Source organism: Sceloporus occidentalis, unplaced genomic scaffold (assembly GCF_023333645.1).
Source record: "Sceloporus occidentalis isolate IW3139 unplaced genomic scaffold, rSceOcc1.0.p SCAF_28, whole genome shotgun sequence".
Lineage (NCBI taxonomy): Eukaryota > Metazoa > Chordata > Lepidosauria > Squamata > Phrynosomatidae > Sceloporus > Sceloporus occidentalis.
Genome location: NW_028317008.1, coordinates 2165542 through 2185933, shown reverse-complemented (window position 1 = coordinate 2185933; position 20392 = coordinate 2165542). Strand labels below are relative to the sequence as shown.

Here is a 20392-nt window from a genome sequence, read left to right as displayed (position 1 = left end):
AGTGCGTGAATATGCACTTCCAACTCCTGTGCATAAAGTCTGCTCCTCAGAGGCAGGCCATTGAAGCAAATATAGCTTGCTCCACTAAGTCCTGGGAATAGAACGAAGCATTAATGCGCCTTTAAGATACTTTCATATGTTACACCTTTCCTGAGAGAATGTTTTAGTCCATTGGGCCAATGCAGAGAGGGAAGGAGTTACAGAAGCCTGTGGGGGGCAATATCCTCAGAAAATATACATTCCTATATTTATAGATTTGCATTAATACATTACAATATTGTTTTAACCCCTAAACTCCATGGGTGGATGTTTAGAGGCACAATACAGGGTGGGGGTCTGTAACCCCATTTAAGGAGAGGTTAATGGCTATAAGTGTGCAAAAAATGTAAACCAGTTGAACTCTAATCCGTTTTGAGGTCACACGAGAGCTACAGGCGAGTCGGTTCATCTTCACCATCGCTGCAATTGCCACAGCAGTCCTAAAGTGACACAAGCAGAGTATGAGAATTCCAGGAAGGCGAGGGAACAGACGAACATGTTACAGCACTGCATAGTTTACAGTAATTAGAGCAATTACAGAGCAGGAACATTGGAGAGTGTCAGAGTCTCAGAAAAGGTGGCTCACTTATTTTGAAGTACCAGTTCCCCGATGCCAACCCTTATCTCCATCATCTTCCAGCTTTTAAGTGAGGTCTTAAAAGGCCAAATATGTATTACAGTTATTAAACTGAAAATAGTAGAATGGCATAAAATTGAGCAGGTCTAATGCTATCCTTTATTGTTGTAAAAAGCAATAAAGATCTCTAAAGGGTACTTTTATATATTTAATTTTTGCATTTCAAAAACACGACAGAAGTTTTACCAAGTTACATGAATAGAATTACCGACGGGTGCAAATAACTGTTGTATAGACATCTAACGGTCCTGCCTGGAGTCTAGTTCAAGTATCCAGATGCTACTTTCTGCAACTACACAGTGGTTTTGTACCTCACATTTTTATGCTTAAGAAGCATTAGAACGTTAGCATTTTGCACACGATCAATAATTGAAGCAGCAGCCAATCATGTGTATGCTATCAAAACATCAGTGTTCAGACAGAATATGTAACTGGAGCTCAGCTCCCATCGACTAGAAGTGGTTATCTGAAAGACGCATGCCCCCTGCTTTCAGTAGTGAGTTAAATGAAATGACTGCAGGTTATTAGCATGGGGAAAGCCAAACAAAGAACACCCAAGCAAGGCTTTAGGTAACCACCTACAAAGGCCTTACTTACAAAATAAATATGCCAATAAGAAATAAAAAAGTGTGAGTTCCCGTTTAACATGATGATAGGACTAGAGTGCGTCTCTCCATTTAAGCCCGATTGTATGCACACTTATTTGTCACCGATATTCTATGTAACTTCACTTGCTTTGGGTCTAGTCATAGTCCATGTCTGAGATTTAATCACACTATTAATAACGGTAGCTGGATGGACTCCTAGGATAAAGACCTATTTATCTAAAATGTCACAACTCAAGCCACCCCAGGAGATCCTGTCTTTACCTGCCTGCTGAGGAAACGCTGCAGAAGTCCTTTTTTTGGCTGTGGGGACGGAAGACCCCTCCAGTCTAAATCAGGTGGAATGGTCCCGTCGGCCGGTATTGCACTCAGCTCCCAAAAGCAGTCGGTGTCTATCATCTGAAGGAGAGAACATCATAGGTGAGTGCTTGTACCAACCCTCACTCATTTCATACTCTGCAGTCCTGTAGCTGACAGTTTGCAGAATAACCAAAATCATTTACTTAAAGCTACTAATACATTGGTTTTTTTTTGCTTGCTGACCAGTGGCGTCGCTACAGGGGGGCAAGGGGGGGCAATTGCCCCCCCTAGGATATTCCTTGCCCCCCCTGTTGCCCCTCCGCCGAATTTGGAGTCACCCAGGACAGTCCCGCAATGGGACTTTAACCCCTTGACTGCTAACGACGGCATGGTGCCGTCGCTAGCAGTCCCAGTCAGGTGCCAACGACGGCACCATGCCGTCACTAGCACTACCCTACCTTGATGGAGGTCTGTGGACCTCCATCACCACCTACCCCAGCGATCCGCCCCTCAAACTGAAGGGCATCACCTGGGCCACCCGATCCGCCCGGTGACGTCTCGCGTAATGACGCGATGACGTCACCGCGCAACTTTATTAACAACTGACAATTGTCAGTTAAAGAGGTATGGGGGCATGCTGCTTAGATGCCTGTATCTCAGGCATCTAAGCAGCTACAGACCCTCAACATATACCATTGGAAAGGTAATTACTTCACCTTTCCAACGATATATAGCTTGTAAAAAGAATAAAAAAATATTAAGTTAAAAAAATAAAAAATTAAAAAAAAGTTTAAAAAATTATTTAAACATAAAGTAGTTTAACATAAAAAAAAAAAGTTTAAGTATTCTAGCTAAATGATCCACTGTGGTAGCCAATGTTACCACAGTGATCATATAGCTATAAAAAGTCACATTCCCTTTTTAAAAATGGCCAATACTAATTTTTAATCCCATGATCCCTTTGATCATGGGGTTAAATTTAGCCAACGGTAGAGGGAGGCAATTTTTGAAATCCTGATGAACTGCAAATATTATTAAAATCAGCCATTTAGCCTGTGCGGTACGTGAGTAACCATCTTATCCCTGGAGCGCCTTGCATTTTTACTGCAAAACTTATTTTTGCTGTAAAAGTGATTTTTTTCTCCCTTTACCATCATTTCTTTGGGATTGTAAGGAGGAAAGAATGGTGTGTGATTCTGCGAGTGAATGGAGATATGAAAGGCGTGTGAGTGATCAGTAATTATATATGGGACAAAAATGGCAAATCTTATGTGTGTTATCTGGGTGCTGGCCAGGTTCTATGTCGGCAGTGTGGACGCCAGGGCTGACTTTGGGGTGTGCAACCTGTGATCTATGCCTGTAATTTAGGGGGTTTAAAATATACCTTTAATACTGTGTTTTTATGTGAATTCCAAATGATCTATACCTGCAAAGCTGGGTTTCTGTGTTATTCTGTAGATCCATATCTGCTATGCTATGTTTCCATACATTATTTATGTATACCTGCAAATACAGGGCTTGTATGTCTTGTTCAGTTGATTAATACCTGCAATGCTGTTTCCATGTATTTATTTGATCTATACCTGCAATGCTACATTTCATATATTATTATTGTATACCTGCAAATACAGGATTTGTATGTCTGAATCTGTTTATTTGATCTATACCTGCAGGATCTAATATTAGGCCCTGAAATCATTTAGTGCAAAAGTTAAGGTATTGTGTTGTTTAAAGGATTTCAAGGATTAGTCGTACTAAATTGTGGCTTCAGGCTTCCCATGTTGAATGATCAAGTATTGTATTGTCCAATAACAAAAGTATCATTCCATAGCACATTACTTTTGGCTATATATATATATATATATATATATATATATATATATATATACACATACATATATACATACCGGTGTGTGTGTGTATATGTGTGTATGTATATATATATATATATATATATATATATATATATATATATATATATATATATATATATATATATATATATATATATGTTTTTTCAGTGGTATGATTTAATGGTGGAAATTATTAATGCCCCCCCAGTTTGACTGTGGTATCTTGTGTGCCCCCCCTATATATTGTTTCTAGAGTCGCCACTGTTGCTGACCAGTGCACTTGTTTGGGAGATATTTTGTTTAAAAGTAGAAAGGAAGGTGAGATCTGTAAAAAATAAGTGCAAATTTAACAGTTATGATCAATTTCCTTTACTGAAATTACCTCTCTTCCCACAACCTTTACAAAGGCTGTAATGGTCAACGACAAATCAGAAACTTAAAACAAATGGAAGCAAATACTAAATGGGATGCAACAGTGACGACACAAAAAAAAAATAAAAAAAAAAAAAAAAAAAAAAAGATGGCTAACTTAATGGTATTGCTACACAACATGTCTATTTTAATCAGTAAATACTGTATTTGACAATGTTTTTTTCAGAGCAAAAAGATCCAGATCCCCCGCAGCGCTGAAGAGGACCTGGATCCTCCTGTCTGGTAACCTCTGCTGCTGCCGGCACTTCCAGTGGGGCTTCTATCACCGAGCGTTGTCTACGCGCTGACCTTCCCCCGCACTGCTGCAGGGAATTCTCCTTTCTGGCAGCCAGCAAACGTCTGCGCGATGGACGCAGACAGAACCCGCTGCCGCCGGGACTTCTATGACGGAGCACCGGCACCACAGACTGGCATATAGGGGGTTAAAAGACATATCATGGCGCTTAAAAGACATATCATCGCCATATAGGCGGGTATACGGCATTTCTGGGGGCAGAGTGGCAAATAAAATATTTTTCTCAATCATAGCGTTTAATAAATAAGAAAAAAAAAGTTTACACGAATATTTACTAGTAAAACGTTTTCCCTTTGGGTCATCTTATATTCAGGCTCTCTTTTTTCCTAAATTAATATTCAAATTTTGAGGGTAGTCTTATAATCGAGCAAACACGGTATATCTACACAGGTTTAGTTATTGTTCTGTAAAATGTAGCATTTGGTATAAGTGAACCCGTTTAACAATACCTCGTTCTGCCATGGAATGCACACACATCCGGTAGCAAACTTGCTGTAGAAGTTCGTGTCCGTCTCCTCAAGCTCAACCCCTTTTACCGTTGAGAACTGCTCTATATCAAGGACATCTTTACAATAAATGGCCTGAGGCTGAAGAGAAATTGATATTTTGCCATTTCCTCATAGAATAAAAGGTAAAAGACAGTAGTGGGACTTAAACTATGAACATCACTTTGCCCAACACAACCACAACTCCTTCCCCAAATAGTCGAGTACTTACATCTGGTTTGAATGGGGGCTCCAACATTCCAGCTTCTAGTCTTTTGAAATTGATATTTTTAAACAGAGGGTGTTCTTTTACCTCCTGAGCACCGCTTCCACGGCACCCCAGTCGCTGCTTGGGGTCTTTATGCAAGAGCTGTGGGTGGGAGAAAAACAAAAAAAAAGGTTAAACCACTCTATGCAGAGACTCATCTAAGTGTTTGGAATGATTAATTAGTAGGCACCATGTGATTTCACATGTACAATCATTTTAAAACCAACACAAAAGGAAATAATGCCCACGACAGCTTTGTATTTTAGCAAGGTCATGCCTCCAAGTATGACCTTGTGCAGAATTTAAGACATGTATATCTGTTACAAACAGCAACACAAGCATTGGGGGAAAACAGAATTTATTATAGGAAGTAGAAAGCAAATGGACAAAATTTCTTGCAACATTTAAAAGTGCTGTTCCACCTACTCCACTGAATAATATAGCCAGAGAAACAAATCTTTAAGCCGGTTACATTTTCTCGGAGATTGATAGAATTGTAGCCTGTAATCATGAGACTCGGCAAAAGGGAAAAAACACAAGAAAAAGCTTCCTAAACTTTTCTGTGTTCATATTTGAGACGTTAAAACATTCTGAGGGCAAAGCAGAAAGACTGACCCTGCTTACCTGTCTTTTCTTATTTGTTTAGGTGAAACAACCCATTTTTTCCTTAATTTGATCCCTCTGAACTGCTCTGCTCTAGCTGCCTGCCAATTTCAAACATCCCAGAATGGGCATTTACTTGAAGGTCCTCTAGTTTAAAGAGTACTGGGAGCAGCTGTAGAAAGTCAGACCGCTCTGATGTAAAACTTGGAGTGCCTTTAAAGAATGGCAGGATTCTATTTCTAAGCAACTGTAGTATCGCAATAAACCTTTTAATGCAGTTTTAAGTGACAGAGCATGGAGAAGAAAAATAAAACAATGTGTTTTATTTCTTTTAGTTCGCTTTAGATGGAGCAATTATCTAGTGATATGTTTTGTGGTCTGAAGGCCAAGGAGGACTCATTTTATTAGGAGTGTCAGAACAAGACAGTTTAATTTAAAGCCAGAGGATAGAAGATTTAGGGGCAATATGGAAAAAAGAAAGGCATAGTAGATATTTTCACATAGTTCTACCTGAAATAGACCCACAGCACAGTAAAGGCTTATGCAATAAAGGCATTCAGAAAAAAAAGTGACTCAAAAAGGGCAGACTATAGAGGGGGCAATTATCAGAAGCTCATCAGTAAAATGAAATATAGTCAGAATAAAATGAGATAAGAAACCCTCTAGTTACTTGATAATGTGATACCAATGAGGGGTTAACACGATAGAGAAAAAAAAACCATTAGCTTGATGCCGGAAGACAAAAAACAAAACAAAAATAGATTGACATAAATGATTCTCACATTCCCATAGGAAAACATGGAGTTTGTAGCAATAAATAAGTATATTTATATATACCACTATAATAATGTTAGAAGCAAATTGATACATTAGGTAAGGGAGAGAACAAATGTGTGAGTGTAACTGACGCACTAGCAGTATCATCATGTGATCTGCAAATCATTGGCTTTAGTAACGTTATTTGCTTAACGACTCTCAAACAACCTCACTTATGGCCGGCCATAAAAGTCAAACGGCTGCACGCAGCATCTGTGTATGCCAGGTCTATTTATACAAAAATCCCTACCTGTGACAGGTTTTAGGCAGCTTGCAGTTGCCCGCACAAGACAAATTAAGAACAACAATTTGCAAGACAAACAACAGGAGTTAGAGACATATTTGGCTGAGCACACAAAAGGTCCTAAAGCTGCTGTGCCTCTTAATTCCGATCGTCTGCACATCTCTGACATTGCAGAAGGGGTGGAAGTGGTCTTCTAGTTTAAAGGGACCTCGCTCCCGCACACATCATAACTCACTGTGTATTAGGATCTGCAGAGCTTACATTTTTCATGTGCACAAGCATGAAATGGCAGGTGGGAGCGGCTGTAGGCGTCAGACCGCTGTGAAGTAATGCAGAGAGGATGGCCTTGGAGAAATGAAATTACTTTCTAGGCAACTGTAGTATTTCAATAAACTTTTAAACATTCTTTAAGCGACAGTGAGCATTGACAAAAAAAAATAAAAATAAAAAATTCTTCTCTCTACCCAGTTTATATATGAAAGAAACGCTACATCCATGGATAGTTCCAATTATTGTGAAAAAATAAATCCTATTTTAAAAAAAACCCATTAAAGATCCTACCTGGGAATTTACTTCCTAAAGATATGACTGGTACATACCATTTCTTTATAGTCTTACCTTGCACATACCAAAGAGTAGTAAGAGGTAATACAGGTGAAAAAAAAAACAAAAAACAAAAAAAAATACTTTCCACAAACTGTCCCTCGAACAATTATAAAGATTACAATCATTAGTACACGTTCTGAGGATTCGGATGTTGCCTACCACTGTACATACGCTTTCATTCTGGTGAACCCGACGGATGTTGTATTATGCTAGGTTTTTCTGCTCACCATGGTACAAAGTGATTTTGCATCTGGAGAGAACTTATCAGAATACTCCTCCTGTCCCTCCTTCACCATGCGCTCCACTTCTTCACGCTTAATCTTCCTTTTCCTCTGCTGGAAAGGGGACTGTCCCTCAATCATCTCGTACAATAAGCAGCCGAGGGCCCACCAGTCAGGGCTGAATGTGTATCTCTCGTTCTTCACTACTTCAGGCGCTGAAACAAAATAAAAAAATAAATAAAAGAAACAGTTTGGTGAAAAACCTCCCTGCTTTTATCAGCCCTCCATGTTGTCACTTCTGTCTCACTTACCCATATAGCCTACAGTGCCCACTCTGCCCTTGATGGTCTGATCTTCCGGGATGTGCACCGCAAGTCCAAGGTCTGAAATCCTAATGTGTCCTTCAACAGAGTACAACGTTTTATATTAAAAAACAAAACAAAAAAAAACCCCACAAAAACCATAACTGTTACCCACTGAAACACACAACATTATTCACTGATTGCAGAACAGTTAAAGAGGAAGTTTCACAACTTTCTGAAAGCTGCCATTCTGAATTTATAAAATAGCTAGAAATTCAAAGCAGAGAGAAGGCATACACACAAAGAGTCTTAACAAGAGGGATGAAATAGACAAAATACCGGTAAGCAGACAGATAAATTAATACACAAAAAGTCCAAAGCACTGAAAAGCAACCCTAAGCTACTTTCTCACATAAAAATGTGATGCCATAAAGTATAGTTATTGACAAAACCACCACGGTTGGTATATTCAGAGGTGGTCTGCATACATTAAAATCTCTGTTCCCTTTAATAATCTGAAAATTTACCATCATCATCCAGCAAAATATTTTCTGGTTTCAGGTCTCTGCAAAAAAAGTGGTCAATATTTAGACTGAAAAGAAAGTGAACCAAACAACAAGTAGTAAAAATAATAAATACAAACGTGGATAATACAAAGTGAAAAAAAATAAATAAATGTGTGTGTGAATGTATGAATGATAGATATATACACCCCTAAGTGGAAGTGATTTAATATTTAGACTGAGCAAGAAAAAAAAAACATCCAAAACAAACTAGTACAAGAAGTATTACTTTGTTTTTCTAATTTATTTCCAATTGAGAAAGATTACACCAGTGTTTGGCTCATCCGCTAAATTGTGAGCGTAAGGGCATTTGTGTACCCATTCTCTATCTATTTAGTAAATAGGCAAGATTTAAATTTCAACTAATGCAGCAATGCCTGTGAATACTTGAAATGTGCCAATTGTATATCGCCCCTGGAGTATTTCCTGGCATTTAGGACTTTAATGTACACACAGTAATACATTATTTATCCTTTTAGATTGCTTTAGCAAAATATATAATCCTTGATTTTTCACCTATACCCCCTTTTATATGAAGGAGGAATGGCTCAAAGTGGTTTCTTACCATTCTCACTAATCATTAACAATAAGCTAACTCGTAATGTCTGCACCCATATCTAAGGCAACTACAAGCGAAAGTGCATGAATTACCATCCCTATTTTACCAGCACTGACACTGGATCTCTTTGTAGTGCAAGATTAAAGAGTTCATAAACCTGCACAAATGTATAGAGACACACACAGTTACATCCTTTATGCACACAAAATTACAGCACATTTTACACTATAGGTTTTCACGGTAGCTTCCATTGTGTGGTTTTTATTCCCGACACCCTGTAAGGTTTGCCACCACAGTGAGCCCTGGAAAATGTTGCCCATGGATTAAAATCATTCAGCCAGCTGGCCATGGTTTCTGTAACAGCCATGTACCTGCCTGAAACACAGAGGTAGGCCACCGGGTGCGCTCCCTTGTCTCAGGGGGTGGCTTAGTGTGGAGGCAGGGCTGGCTGTGCAAGGGATGTGGCTATCCCCAGCTAGCCTTAAGTTACTTGGGAGTGGGGTTCACTGAACACCACTTTCATGCCTGAAAAGAGGAAAAATTACCCCAGCAGCACTTCACCTAGAAGGTATGGTTATGCATTACTTCCTGGATCCCGGGACAAAGGTGTCATTGCCTAAAGGGACGGGGCCACGCACTTTGCATGACCCTGCGGCATTGAGCTCTAGGCTACCCAACACAGATATTGGGTAGATTGCAGCTCTTTTACAAGTGCACAGGCTGTGCGTCTTAGCAATGCATTTTAACTATGTATGTCTGTCTGTGCAGTCTAATGTAACTTTTATGCCAGGACAAGACACCCCAAAAACAGGACTGTTGGTAGCTATGGTCATGCACGCTTATTTTGCAGTGTAACCTCATTCATAGACTATGGTGGATAAGACAGCTGTAGACTTATTAGAAAATAATGCGACACACCATGGTGTTTCTGTGACAGAATGACCTGTCATACAGGGGCCCAAGGTACTCAGAGATGGCTCCGGCCTGGCTGCCAAACAGGCAGGAACTCCATTGTTTAATTAATCCCATCAATAGGATTGCTGACTGGGGATTAAAGGTTGGGTTGAATACATGTATCTTAATTTATGTTAATGGAGTTCTGTGGCTATATGAGTCTATGTTTTACATCAATAAACTGTTCATTCCTGCAGTACTCAGTTCAAGGTAGTTGTGTCTAATTATTGGGTACACATAGCAGGGTTCCAAGGTGCGCATGCTGGCTGGTGCTGGAAGTGATTCCGGGGACAAGAGGAGGATACATGTGGGTGATCTCTGGGAGTTACTACAGCTCTCTTGGTGAACCCGTTACAGTTTCCATTCTTCTCTCTGGGTCATATCCATACCTGGGAACTCTCTGGGTTTGACGCGGGTAGCCGGAGCCCAGAAGTTCCCAGGTATGGTCATATCACCTTCTTGAACCTTATGGTTAAGCCATACCTGTACACTATTCTTTCCCGATGTAGATCTTGAAGGCCACAGCAGATTTCAGCAGCATAAAATATTGCTCGATCTTCATTAAATCCAGAATCACCCATGTGATAAATGTGAAACTTCAAATCCCCTCCATTCATCAACGTGAGCACCAGGCACAGGGCATCTTTGGTCTCATACGCATATGCCAGACTAACCTGAATGTTAATACATTAGAATATTAGCACAAAAGAAAAAACAACTTCAGCTCTGCATATTGTTTTAAGCAACTATTAGGAAATTTAAATTATTCTTTTTAAGCAGAAATAAAATTTAAATTAAATGTAAACATTATGCAATGTCCCTGTCCTTTGCTGCTACAATTTTAGTGAATATCAGTCAGGAAAAAATCATATTTGTACCACTCTGACCAGCTTTTATACCAATCTACACATAGGACATGCCACCAGATTGGAAGCCTATTAAAAACAAAACAAAACACGTGAGTGCCTTAGCCAGGGTATGAGTTTAATTATATACTACAATGGGTTTAGGAAATAACAAAAAAAGCAAAATTTTTACCAGATATATTGTGTACAGATTAAGGATGCAATAAACACTTGTATTACAATATAACTATAAACTTGTACCACATGTGATCATCTAAAATTGAGCACATGTGGAGCGATGTTATGTGCAAATTAGGGCACGTTAGGAAAAGCAGGCCTGACTGTTTAATTTAATTTAATTCCTGGACAGCATTCATGGAAACACTTTTCATAAAGCTCACCATAACTTGGTACTATGCAGAACAGAGCTGGGGGCATTCACCAGAAACGGGGTTCTAATGGTATTCTCACTTGTACACGCTCAATGTCAAAGAGAAAGACAGAATTAAGAACCTTCTCTAAATGTGTAACGTAATTCCAAGTTAACATGGACAGTCAGCAATAAATAAATGATATACTAGGATTCATGGCTTGCTGCTGGTTAACTTTTCTGAGAATCTTTCATGAGCCCCGCATTTGTCTGTTGCTTGACTCCTGTAACTATATTTTAAAGCAGGAAATAAAGGCATAGGCATGAACTTTAAACTTAACGTACAATATATTCCTGGGTACACATGAAATATGTCTACTTAAATTAAAAGAGGAGAATGACATTGATATGTTATGCCCACTTTTCTAAACTGACCTCTGGATGGATCTGTACTTACTACAAACCTGCTGTTGACTCTCTCAAGAATTTGTTTTTCATTCAGAGCCATCGACTCCCCTTTCCTTTTCTTTATTCGTTTTTTCTCCAGTTTCTTGCAGGCATACATTTTCCCTGTCGCTCGTACTTGACAGGCACACACCTGAAAGTCAAACACACACAATGCTGCAGCACACAGGTGTATTGCATCTCCTCATTGCTGTACACAACATGAAACGAGGAGGTGTGCTTTTGTGGCAAGAGGGGAAACAAAAAAAAAAAAAAAAAAAAAAATTAAAAACCAAACCCATAAAAAAGGCTAGCAAATGTATTGGTGAAATGTTATTTAAAAAAAAATAAAAAAAATAAAATCACCTCTAGTATAAATTACCCCATCAAGCACGGACAGCAAAGAAATAAAAGCAACAAGCAGGGGAACTTCGGCATCACATTAAAGAATATAAAAATGCACACACAGCATTTTGCATTGTAACAGTAGTGTGGGTGACCGGGGCAACTAGACAACTGGCTGGGCTGCACATCTGTGAATCCACAAGCTTCAGCACTAGGTAGAGGAATTGCAATCGCAGCATTCTATATTTGCACATCCAGAACTCACTAATATATTCTTCTCATCCCTACGGGTGGTATGCGGTAGGTTCTTTATCAGAGTGTTCCGATGTTGTCCTTGGAAGCTATCGGAGTCACAGCTCCGAGTACTCCTATGAGTACTGGGACCACTTTAACCATTACTCTCCACATCTTTTCTAGTTCTGCTTTCAGGCCCCTGGGACTTCTCAAGCTTCCCATACTCCTTTCTGATGTTGCCGTCACTTGGCACCACTACATCTGTCCGTCCTCTGGTCCTTGTCTACTACCACAATCTCGGGTTGATTGGCCAGTACCTGCTTGTTTCCCTGGATCTGGAGGTCCCACAAGATCTTAGCCCTGCTATTCTACACAACCTTCTGCGGAGTCTCCCATTTGGACTTTGGAGGGTTTAGCCCATACTCCGTGGAGATGTTCCTCTACTAAACGCCAGCTACTTGGTTGTGCCGTTCAGTGTATGCTGCTGGATCTTACATCCCTGCCACTGTGTTGGACTGCCTCAGAATCCTCTAGGTGGGAGCTCGCTGCTATCAGATGGTTCATCTGTGCTGCAAGGCACTGATGTACTACTGTCAGTTTCTTCAGCCAGTAAGTATGGACCATGTTTGGGCCAGGTGCTGTCCACCTTTTTAATGCTATTGACTCGCTGTACGAGTTCTGCTACTGTGATGGTGACTGGTTCCTGTTCTGAGAGATCACTGGTCTGCTCTGAAGTCCCACAGCCACTTTGGATTGGTGTTTTTTTCTCTCTCTCATATGTCCTTCCAGTTCTGCTCAGTTTCTGCTACTGATGGGTCTGATGTTACTGTATTGCACTGCAATTGCAAGTACACCTTGGATGATTCTTTGGAGAACAATCAGGCCCTTGTATTTTTCTAGCAGGCAAGTCTTGTTAATCTTTGCACCATTCTGTAGTCCTACCAGCTGCCTAACGTATCTCCGGGTTGCCTTGATCTTGGCTTCTAATCTCATTTTCAATGGAGGATATGTTCTCTTGTCCTTTCCAAGTGTGTAGCCAAACAGTTACAGGTTTACAGCTGTAGCATAAATCACCTCATTGGGCTGAGGTTATGGTGGTAGTAGGGATGGTTGTGAGGCATCTATTAGCATCTTCTAGCATCCTAAGCAAAGGTCCTTCTCCACTGAGCCTTAGTAATCACTTAAGGGTTGACTGTAGGTGGTTTATCCACGATTTTACGTCTCATCTTAGCTGCTGTGCACTTTAATGGCAGGGGCAGTAATGAAGTTCCAACTTCTGCTGCTGTTCTTCTAGGTCCCCTGTGGGTCTCTTTTCATCTGGGTTATGTTCTCATATTATTAAGCTAGCCATTATGTATTAAGGAGTCTTGCCCAAGAACCCTTACTGGAAGGCAAGGCAGCCTCCAGCTGGGATTCAAACCCCAGTCTCCAACATCACTTAACCACTACTCTATTCAGTCACATATTATATATGCATCTGCAAACCAATTGGCTTCTTGACATCTGTAGCTAATCAAATCATGGTGTGTCTCAATACTTATGTCAATAAGTACTGTGACAGGGTGAAAGATGGCTTCTATGTAAGCAGGAGATTGCAAACAGGTTTAACTCTGAACTGCGAGATAAATGCAGGGTGGAGGAAGCAGCCTCTTTGACTGAGAACAGCCCACTGTATTTTGTGTACATCTTGGAAGGAGCAGGAGATGTACCTGAGTTCCGGTGTGGGCTCCAAGGTGGGCTGGTAAGAGAGACAACTTTTGAGAGTCTGTTAGAAGTCTATTTTGTTATATTTTATGCTGGGAACCAGCTTAGCTGGCCAGTTCATTGGTAGTCAGGGAAGGCTACTGTATAGTAAGACCCCTAAATATGAGCAGGGTTTTCTGTGTTTCATTTGTCCATGCAGCACTAAAAGTGTCCTGGCAGGTACCTTACTACAGTACTCAAAACCTGACCTTAACTGGAACCATAACGTCAGAAAAGCGAAATCGTCTCTTACCCGTACCAAAAAAAGTGGAACCATAGCCAAATCACGTATGCTGTGTTCTCGATTTAGTAAAAAGGAAATAGCCTTTCAACGTTCTCCAATTGTTACAACATTGGCAGAAGCAGTCATGCATGATCAGCTAAGTTATGGGTTATATAGTGGAAGCACAAGAGTGATCTAATTTAAGACAAGGTTCATCAGGGTCTCAGGCTGTCATATTAGCAAACGCCACTTTCCTTATATCACTGAACTTGATTTAAAGTGCAGCAACATAAAAGCTTATCACAAGAAAATTAGTCGTTTTTCCAAACCGTCAAAGGTTATGTTCTCCATAATATTTACATAATGTGGGTTTTCAGTACATATCTTAATACGCAAATAGTTACTTAGGTCTGTTTTGTGTAAGAAACTGTAAAATTAAGGATTTGGGGAAAGCTACAGATCCACATTTTGGAAAATACAAACAAAAATAAGGAAAAACAAATCAAACTATTTAAATATACCACATTTGCTCGATTATAAGACGACTCCCCCAAAATCTGAATATTAAAGGGGGGAGCCTGAATAAGATCACCCTATAGGAAAAAAGTTTTACTAGTAAATAATTCATGTAACCCATTTTTTCATATTTAAAAAAAAAAAAAAAGCTATAATTGAGAAAATATTCTTTGTTTTTATTTGCTAACCTGCCCTCCCCGTTACGCACATCTGCCCCCAGTCTTGCCTTATACCCCCCTATATGCCACTCTGCCCCATGATATGGGTTTTCACTCCCTATATGCCAGAGTGGCATTTAGGGAGTATAAGGCATTTCTGGCGGCAGAGAGTCATATAGGGGGTATAAGGCATATCATGGAGCACTCTGCCTCCAGAAAAGCCGTGTCCCCCCTTATAACCCCCCCCCCCCCGACTTCCTGGTGTCTAGTGGGGGCAGCGGGCGGAGGCCACCGTTGGTTCCGCCGGGGATTTTACGACTGAGCGCCGGAAAGTCATGCGACACTGGAGTTGTCTGCAACCATCTTGCAGACGTTCGCCGGCTGCCAGAGAAGAGAAATCGCTGGCGCTCAGTGATAGAAGCCCCGGTGTAAGGGCCGGCAGCAGCTAAGCTTACCAGACAGGAGGATCTGCGCTGCAAGGGATCTGAATCTTAGTCAGACCTCTATTTGAGGTCTGGTTAGAAGACGACCTCGATTATAAGACAAAGGGGTATTTTTCAGAGTATTTGCTCTGAAAAAACCTTGTCTTATAATCGAGCAAATACGGTATTACCAAAAGCATACATGTTTGCCATGCTGGTTTTCCAAATCAACATTAATTTAATTCCGGTTTCTTTTTTTCGAAAAGCAAAAAGCTTTACTTGGTCAATATTTAGACAGAAGGAAACCTTTTACTGTTCTTCATTTATATTTTTATACATTCTCAAACATCTTAAAATGATTTGAAAAACATATATACAAGAATGAAAGCAGAGGCTTAGCTGTGTCAACTCTTGGTAACTTAAGTTATCTCTATGTGAAACTCTGCAGAGTTGCTTGGCTTCTCAACTTTCCAATGATTGGCAGAATGTTTGTAACAGGTTTGCTGAAAGGACAATGGCACCGACTAAACAACAAGAGGAAAGCGTAAAAAACAAACAAAAAAAACCCCCCACAAACAAACAAAAAAGACACAGCCTAACTGCTTTTAAAATCAGCAAGGGATTTGTCCAGTACAAGAAGTGCTTCTATAAATGTATTTTTGGTATTATGAGCTCTGAGTTCTAGACTATGCAATTAACTTTCTCCATGTATAAAATAAACATGTTTAGAAACTAATGGGAAACGCTAATTAGGTCAGGACTGGAACATCGTGGTAGACCACAGTGCCGCCATCTCCGTTTTACCTTTCCATTTTCTTGTTTTAGGAACATAAGCTTAAGTCTGTTTTTATTGATATTGGCTATCATGTATTTTTTCTGCATTTGAGTTTTAAAGATCTGTGTATTTGTCAGATTACATTTTTAGCCTTTCGAGTTCATTGATTACCATGTTTTGACTCAGAATTCTATACTATACATATACAAATAAACCTTATTCAGAAAGTTAAGTCCTTACAGGACTGGGTTTCTGAAAATCTTAAACCACATACAATATGAAGACAGTAACATATTTGCTCATACAATATATGCATTTATGCTCATGACCAAATTAGACAGAAGAAACACCACCGTGGTCAAACTGTGACTTAAAGCAGGGCCATCCATTTTTATATAGATGAAGAACCAAATTAACTTCAGGAAAAGACATTCACAGTTCATCTAGATAAGAATAGGCGGTGTGTTTCGCTAGGAAGCAGGCAAACAATATATCTGTGATAAGTAGTGAAGAAGGTAATTGAGAGTAACTGATAGACTGGAGGAAAATACATGTTCACAAGGAGAGGGAAAACAAAACAAGAAGATTTCTTACTTCTCCAAAGCCTCCCTTGCCAAGAACTCTGTACTGTCGAAATGTGTTCTTTGTAGCTGGGCTCCTAAGGCAAAGAGGGGTAAATCATGTATTCAATCATCTGGCGTTTCACAAAACCCAGGAATTCATACACACACAGGCCATCGTGTTGTCAGCTTACCTCTCAAGCCATTTCCACTGCAGAAAGCGATTGTAATAGACACTGTCCAAGTAATCAGAAAATGGGGCCATGCTCAGGAAGTCATGGACAAGCCTGCAGAAAGGGCCACACATGGATTTAAACAAAGGCACACATGTACCAAGATAAGACATAAGATATGGCAAACACCTAGCAACCAATATCTCTATCACGGCAGCCTGGTTATTAGGTGGAATGAAGAACAAGCACATTGTGATGCAGACACATTAGACAGCACATAGAATCATTGCACACAGCCCACTACTTACTTTGAACAGTCTTTAAAAAGTTCCTTGAACGGTTCACTTTCTAGGCTCTCCACACAGCCACTGACCAGCTGCTCAGGAACTTCTGGAATGTAATCTTCACTCTGGAAAAGAAGGTCCAATAGAAGAACTTGTTCATTTATTAAACCCCAAAGCCAAAGGTCCAGCTCTCATTTCTTTGCAGAAACTGCTAACCTTAGTTACTGAATAGTTCACACTAATTGAGTGCAAAAGTCACCAAAAACAAAACAGAGACATTTTCTTCCCTGTCTTTAAAATTCAGTCATCTCAGTTCCCCAATTAATGGTGAGGAGAAGGAAAGGGAAGTAAAACCTTGAACAGAACACCGTGTGATGGTGAATAAAAATCAGATAAAATCACCAATATGTCATTCTGCCCTACTCCTCATGCCCCCTCCTCACAATGCACTGTCTCCATGTAATAATGACACACACACAACTTTTCTGCATTAATAATACTTAGTTGCCCGGGTGCAGCTTTCAACAAGACACATACAAAGTCCAGAAATAGAGATTATTCGACAATAATGCTTTATCCTTGACAAAGTAGTGTAACAAATACAAGAACTACTTGTGCAAACAAGGACTACTACACTAGTGAACATTGCCTCCAGCATGCTGACATTATGCTTTTTAAATATGTCGGTTTTATGCGTTGGTCTTTTGGTTGTATTGTACTTTACTTTCTGGCTTGCCTAAGCAGTGTCAGGATGGGAACACTAGCAAGCAATGTGCGCCATTGTGAATTATTTACAACTAAGCTACCGAGAGTACTGCAATCATCCCAAAACAAAGTATTTCTATATATCTATATCTATCTTCGGCACATCTGCCTGACTTAGATGGCTGGAGGCAGCCAGCAGGTGACTTTCTAAATAAATCACAGCAGAACATTGTGAAGTAAATATGATGGAATAAAATGGTCCATAGTTTTATTTTCAGGAACTGAAATCAAAAGTGAAATCATACACAACTATTTTAAAGTTACTATATGACCGTCTGATATAGAAAAAAATATGTTTATATATAGAAAGGAAAAAAAAAAAAAAAAAAAAAAGATACATAAAAGAAAGTTAAAAAAATACATGATTCAATAGAGAAAATTACATCAGTTACAAAGTTTCAAGAATTTGTGATGGGTTATTCAATATTTCAAGAACATTATGTATATTAGCCTTGCTGTATAAAAGAATGTTTCAGAAACAATTTATAGTTAAATCCATTAATTCCTGCACAAGAAACACTTATCTGGCTCTCTCTAACACAAGGTGAAGAGAGTTATTTCAGCTCAACAAAACTTTCTCTAAAAGCCACAGAAGGGCAGTGCTGAGTGACAGGTTGAAGATAATGTCAAGGGAGACAAACAACACAATACTTCAATGATCTTACTCTCTCTTACCTCGCTACTAAGATACTTCTCAATCAGCTGCTTCCCGCATTCTTTGCGCTTCTCATCAGGCGAAACTTCATAATCAGCCTTCGCAGATATAAAAGAATAGAGCGAAAGTTAAGGTCATTCACATAGTGGCTGTGACTCAGGTGCAAGGTTACCTACTTCATATTCTCTTACCACGACATCAAGAAATCGGACGCAGCGTAGGAGCTCGGGCCGGGTTTCGCAAAACTGACGAAACAGGAGACGTCCGATTGGCTGCTTGTCACACAAACTGTGATAATCTCTTTCTACAGGGGAACAAAAAAGGGCTCATTAAACAAAAATGAGAAATTAATAAAAATGTATAGGAATGGAGAACGCACCAATAAAAGATCAGGATATATGTGCCTGCTAAAACGAATTCACATTGGTGTAGGAAGAACAAAAGGCTAGAGAGAACAGGCCCAGGCAAACAGATGCAACTTTGACATTTAGAATAACAAACAGCGTGCCCTGAGAACTCACAGAAAGCCATGGGGCATTTTCGCACACAGCCAGTTTTGAGGACATAAGGTCATGCAGTTACACGGATCAGGGTAAATTATATATCCTGCACAGAAACCGCGCAGCTAGGCAGCAACAAAACACAGTAAAGGGTTACTTAACCCACCTACGCCAGTTTATAAACTTCTATATAAGCAGATTCACTATGAAACCTTAAAGGATGTGGTCAGAACACCAAGGCAAACGGAAGCTATGCAATAATCTTAGCCAACAGCTTGGTAAGGCAGGACGTTTATCAATTATCATACGTCAAGAAAATTATTATATAATATGGGTGCTTAAAACCCATGGGACTCACCGAGGCTCCTCCTCAACTCCTCGCATTCGCTAATGTGGGGAAACTGTAGCATCTGTCGCCATTTTTTACTTTTGCCTTTCCGGTTTCCTCCGCCACCTGCAGAGGGGGAAAAAGCAATATAACGGCCACCTGGTTCACCAAAAAGGCAAGCAGTGCCTGTGTTTATGTATGGAAATTTCAGACTGTGCTCGTCTCATGCAGAATCACATACATCAGAAAACAAATTCACATGCAAATAGAATGGAAATGACCGCAGGCCTAAGAGGCATCGTTTTGTGCGAGGTGATCGGTATACTTTCGTTTCGCCATCCAATAAGTCTCATAGTACACACACTAATATATATATACATAAGCTTGATAAGTTATTAGTATACACAGTGTGCTACAGAAAAGTTTGCCCCAGAATTAAACATAGAGATTGTTGGCTAAACCGAGGTCACGTTAGGATAATTTATGTTGCTGAAAAAGTTAGAGGCACTTAGCTAGTAAGATGCAGAAGAGCTCTCTGATCTGCTAATTATCTTTTTAAATTTTATCTCCTTAATCTCAGTCATGCTTTCCATATAAGCGAGACTCAGTATAATATACCTACCGATATAAACCAAGCAAGCTGCTTTTGGAAATTATACAAGGATTTGGACACACACAATAGACATATACACATATATTATACATTCCTCTTTGCGCACACACACACATATATATATATATATATATATATATACATACACACACACTGTACAACCATAGTCAATACTCACACCTTATTAGTTTTTTTCTGTGATAAAAGAAAACAGCACAGCTAGTTCTGTTCCACACAGTATGGGCACATGCAATAAATACACACACACGTCATATAGCAAACCTGTATATTTGACATGATACACACACACACACACACACACACACATAACTTTAACAAGACTCGTGGTATCTGCATGTATCATTACCCTATGACAGTCACATACGTACCCTCCCTGGCTTTCAGCAGCACGGTGTTGGCTACTATATTCTCGAGCTCCATAAGGCGGCCTGGCCAGGGGCTCCAAGCCTCGGGCGGCCACTCACTTTCCACCAGACTCCAAACACCCTGCTGCTAGTGACAGAACCCACTCACCGCAGCCAATCACGAGCCCGCCGCGCCCCCGGACTCGCATCTCATTGGCTGTAGTTTTCAATCAGCACCCTTTCTTTTGGCCGTATCTACAACTCGTATTATCGTGTGCACCGTTGAGGGTTA

The 20392-nt window shown here is 40.0% G+C and overlaps 1 protein-coding gene across 1 annotated transcript; it reads right to left on the bottom strand.

Annotated features, from left to right (window-relative positions):
• Positions 1-428: 428 nt before the first annotated feature.
• LOC149299419 (G protein-coupled receptor kinase 6-like) lies at positions 429-20176 on the bottom strand. The gene is made up of 16 exons (XM_089486068.1): positions 20125-20176; positions 19153-19248; positions 18486-18598; positions 18315-18392; positions 16899-16999; positions 16612-16704; positions 16452-16515; positions 11455-11595; positions 10266-10456; positions 8234-8271; positions 7716-7805; positions 7411-7619; positions 4879-5016; positions 4611-4748; positions 1546-1680; positions 429-479 (listed from the first exon to the last, which is right to left on the bottom strand). The coding sequence occupies exons 1-16, from the start codon at positions 20174-20176 to the stop codon at positions 429-431; spliced, it is 1728 nt and encodes a 575-aa protein (XP_089342194.1).
• Between the last annotated feature and the right edge of the window lie 216 nt (positions 20177-20392).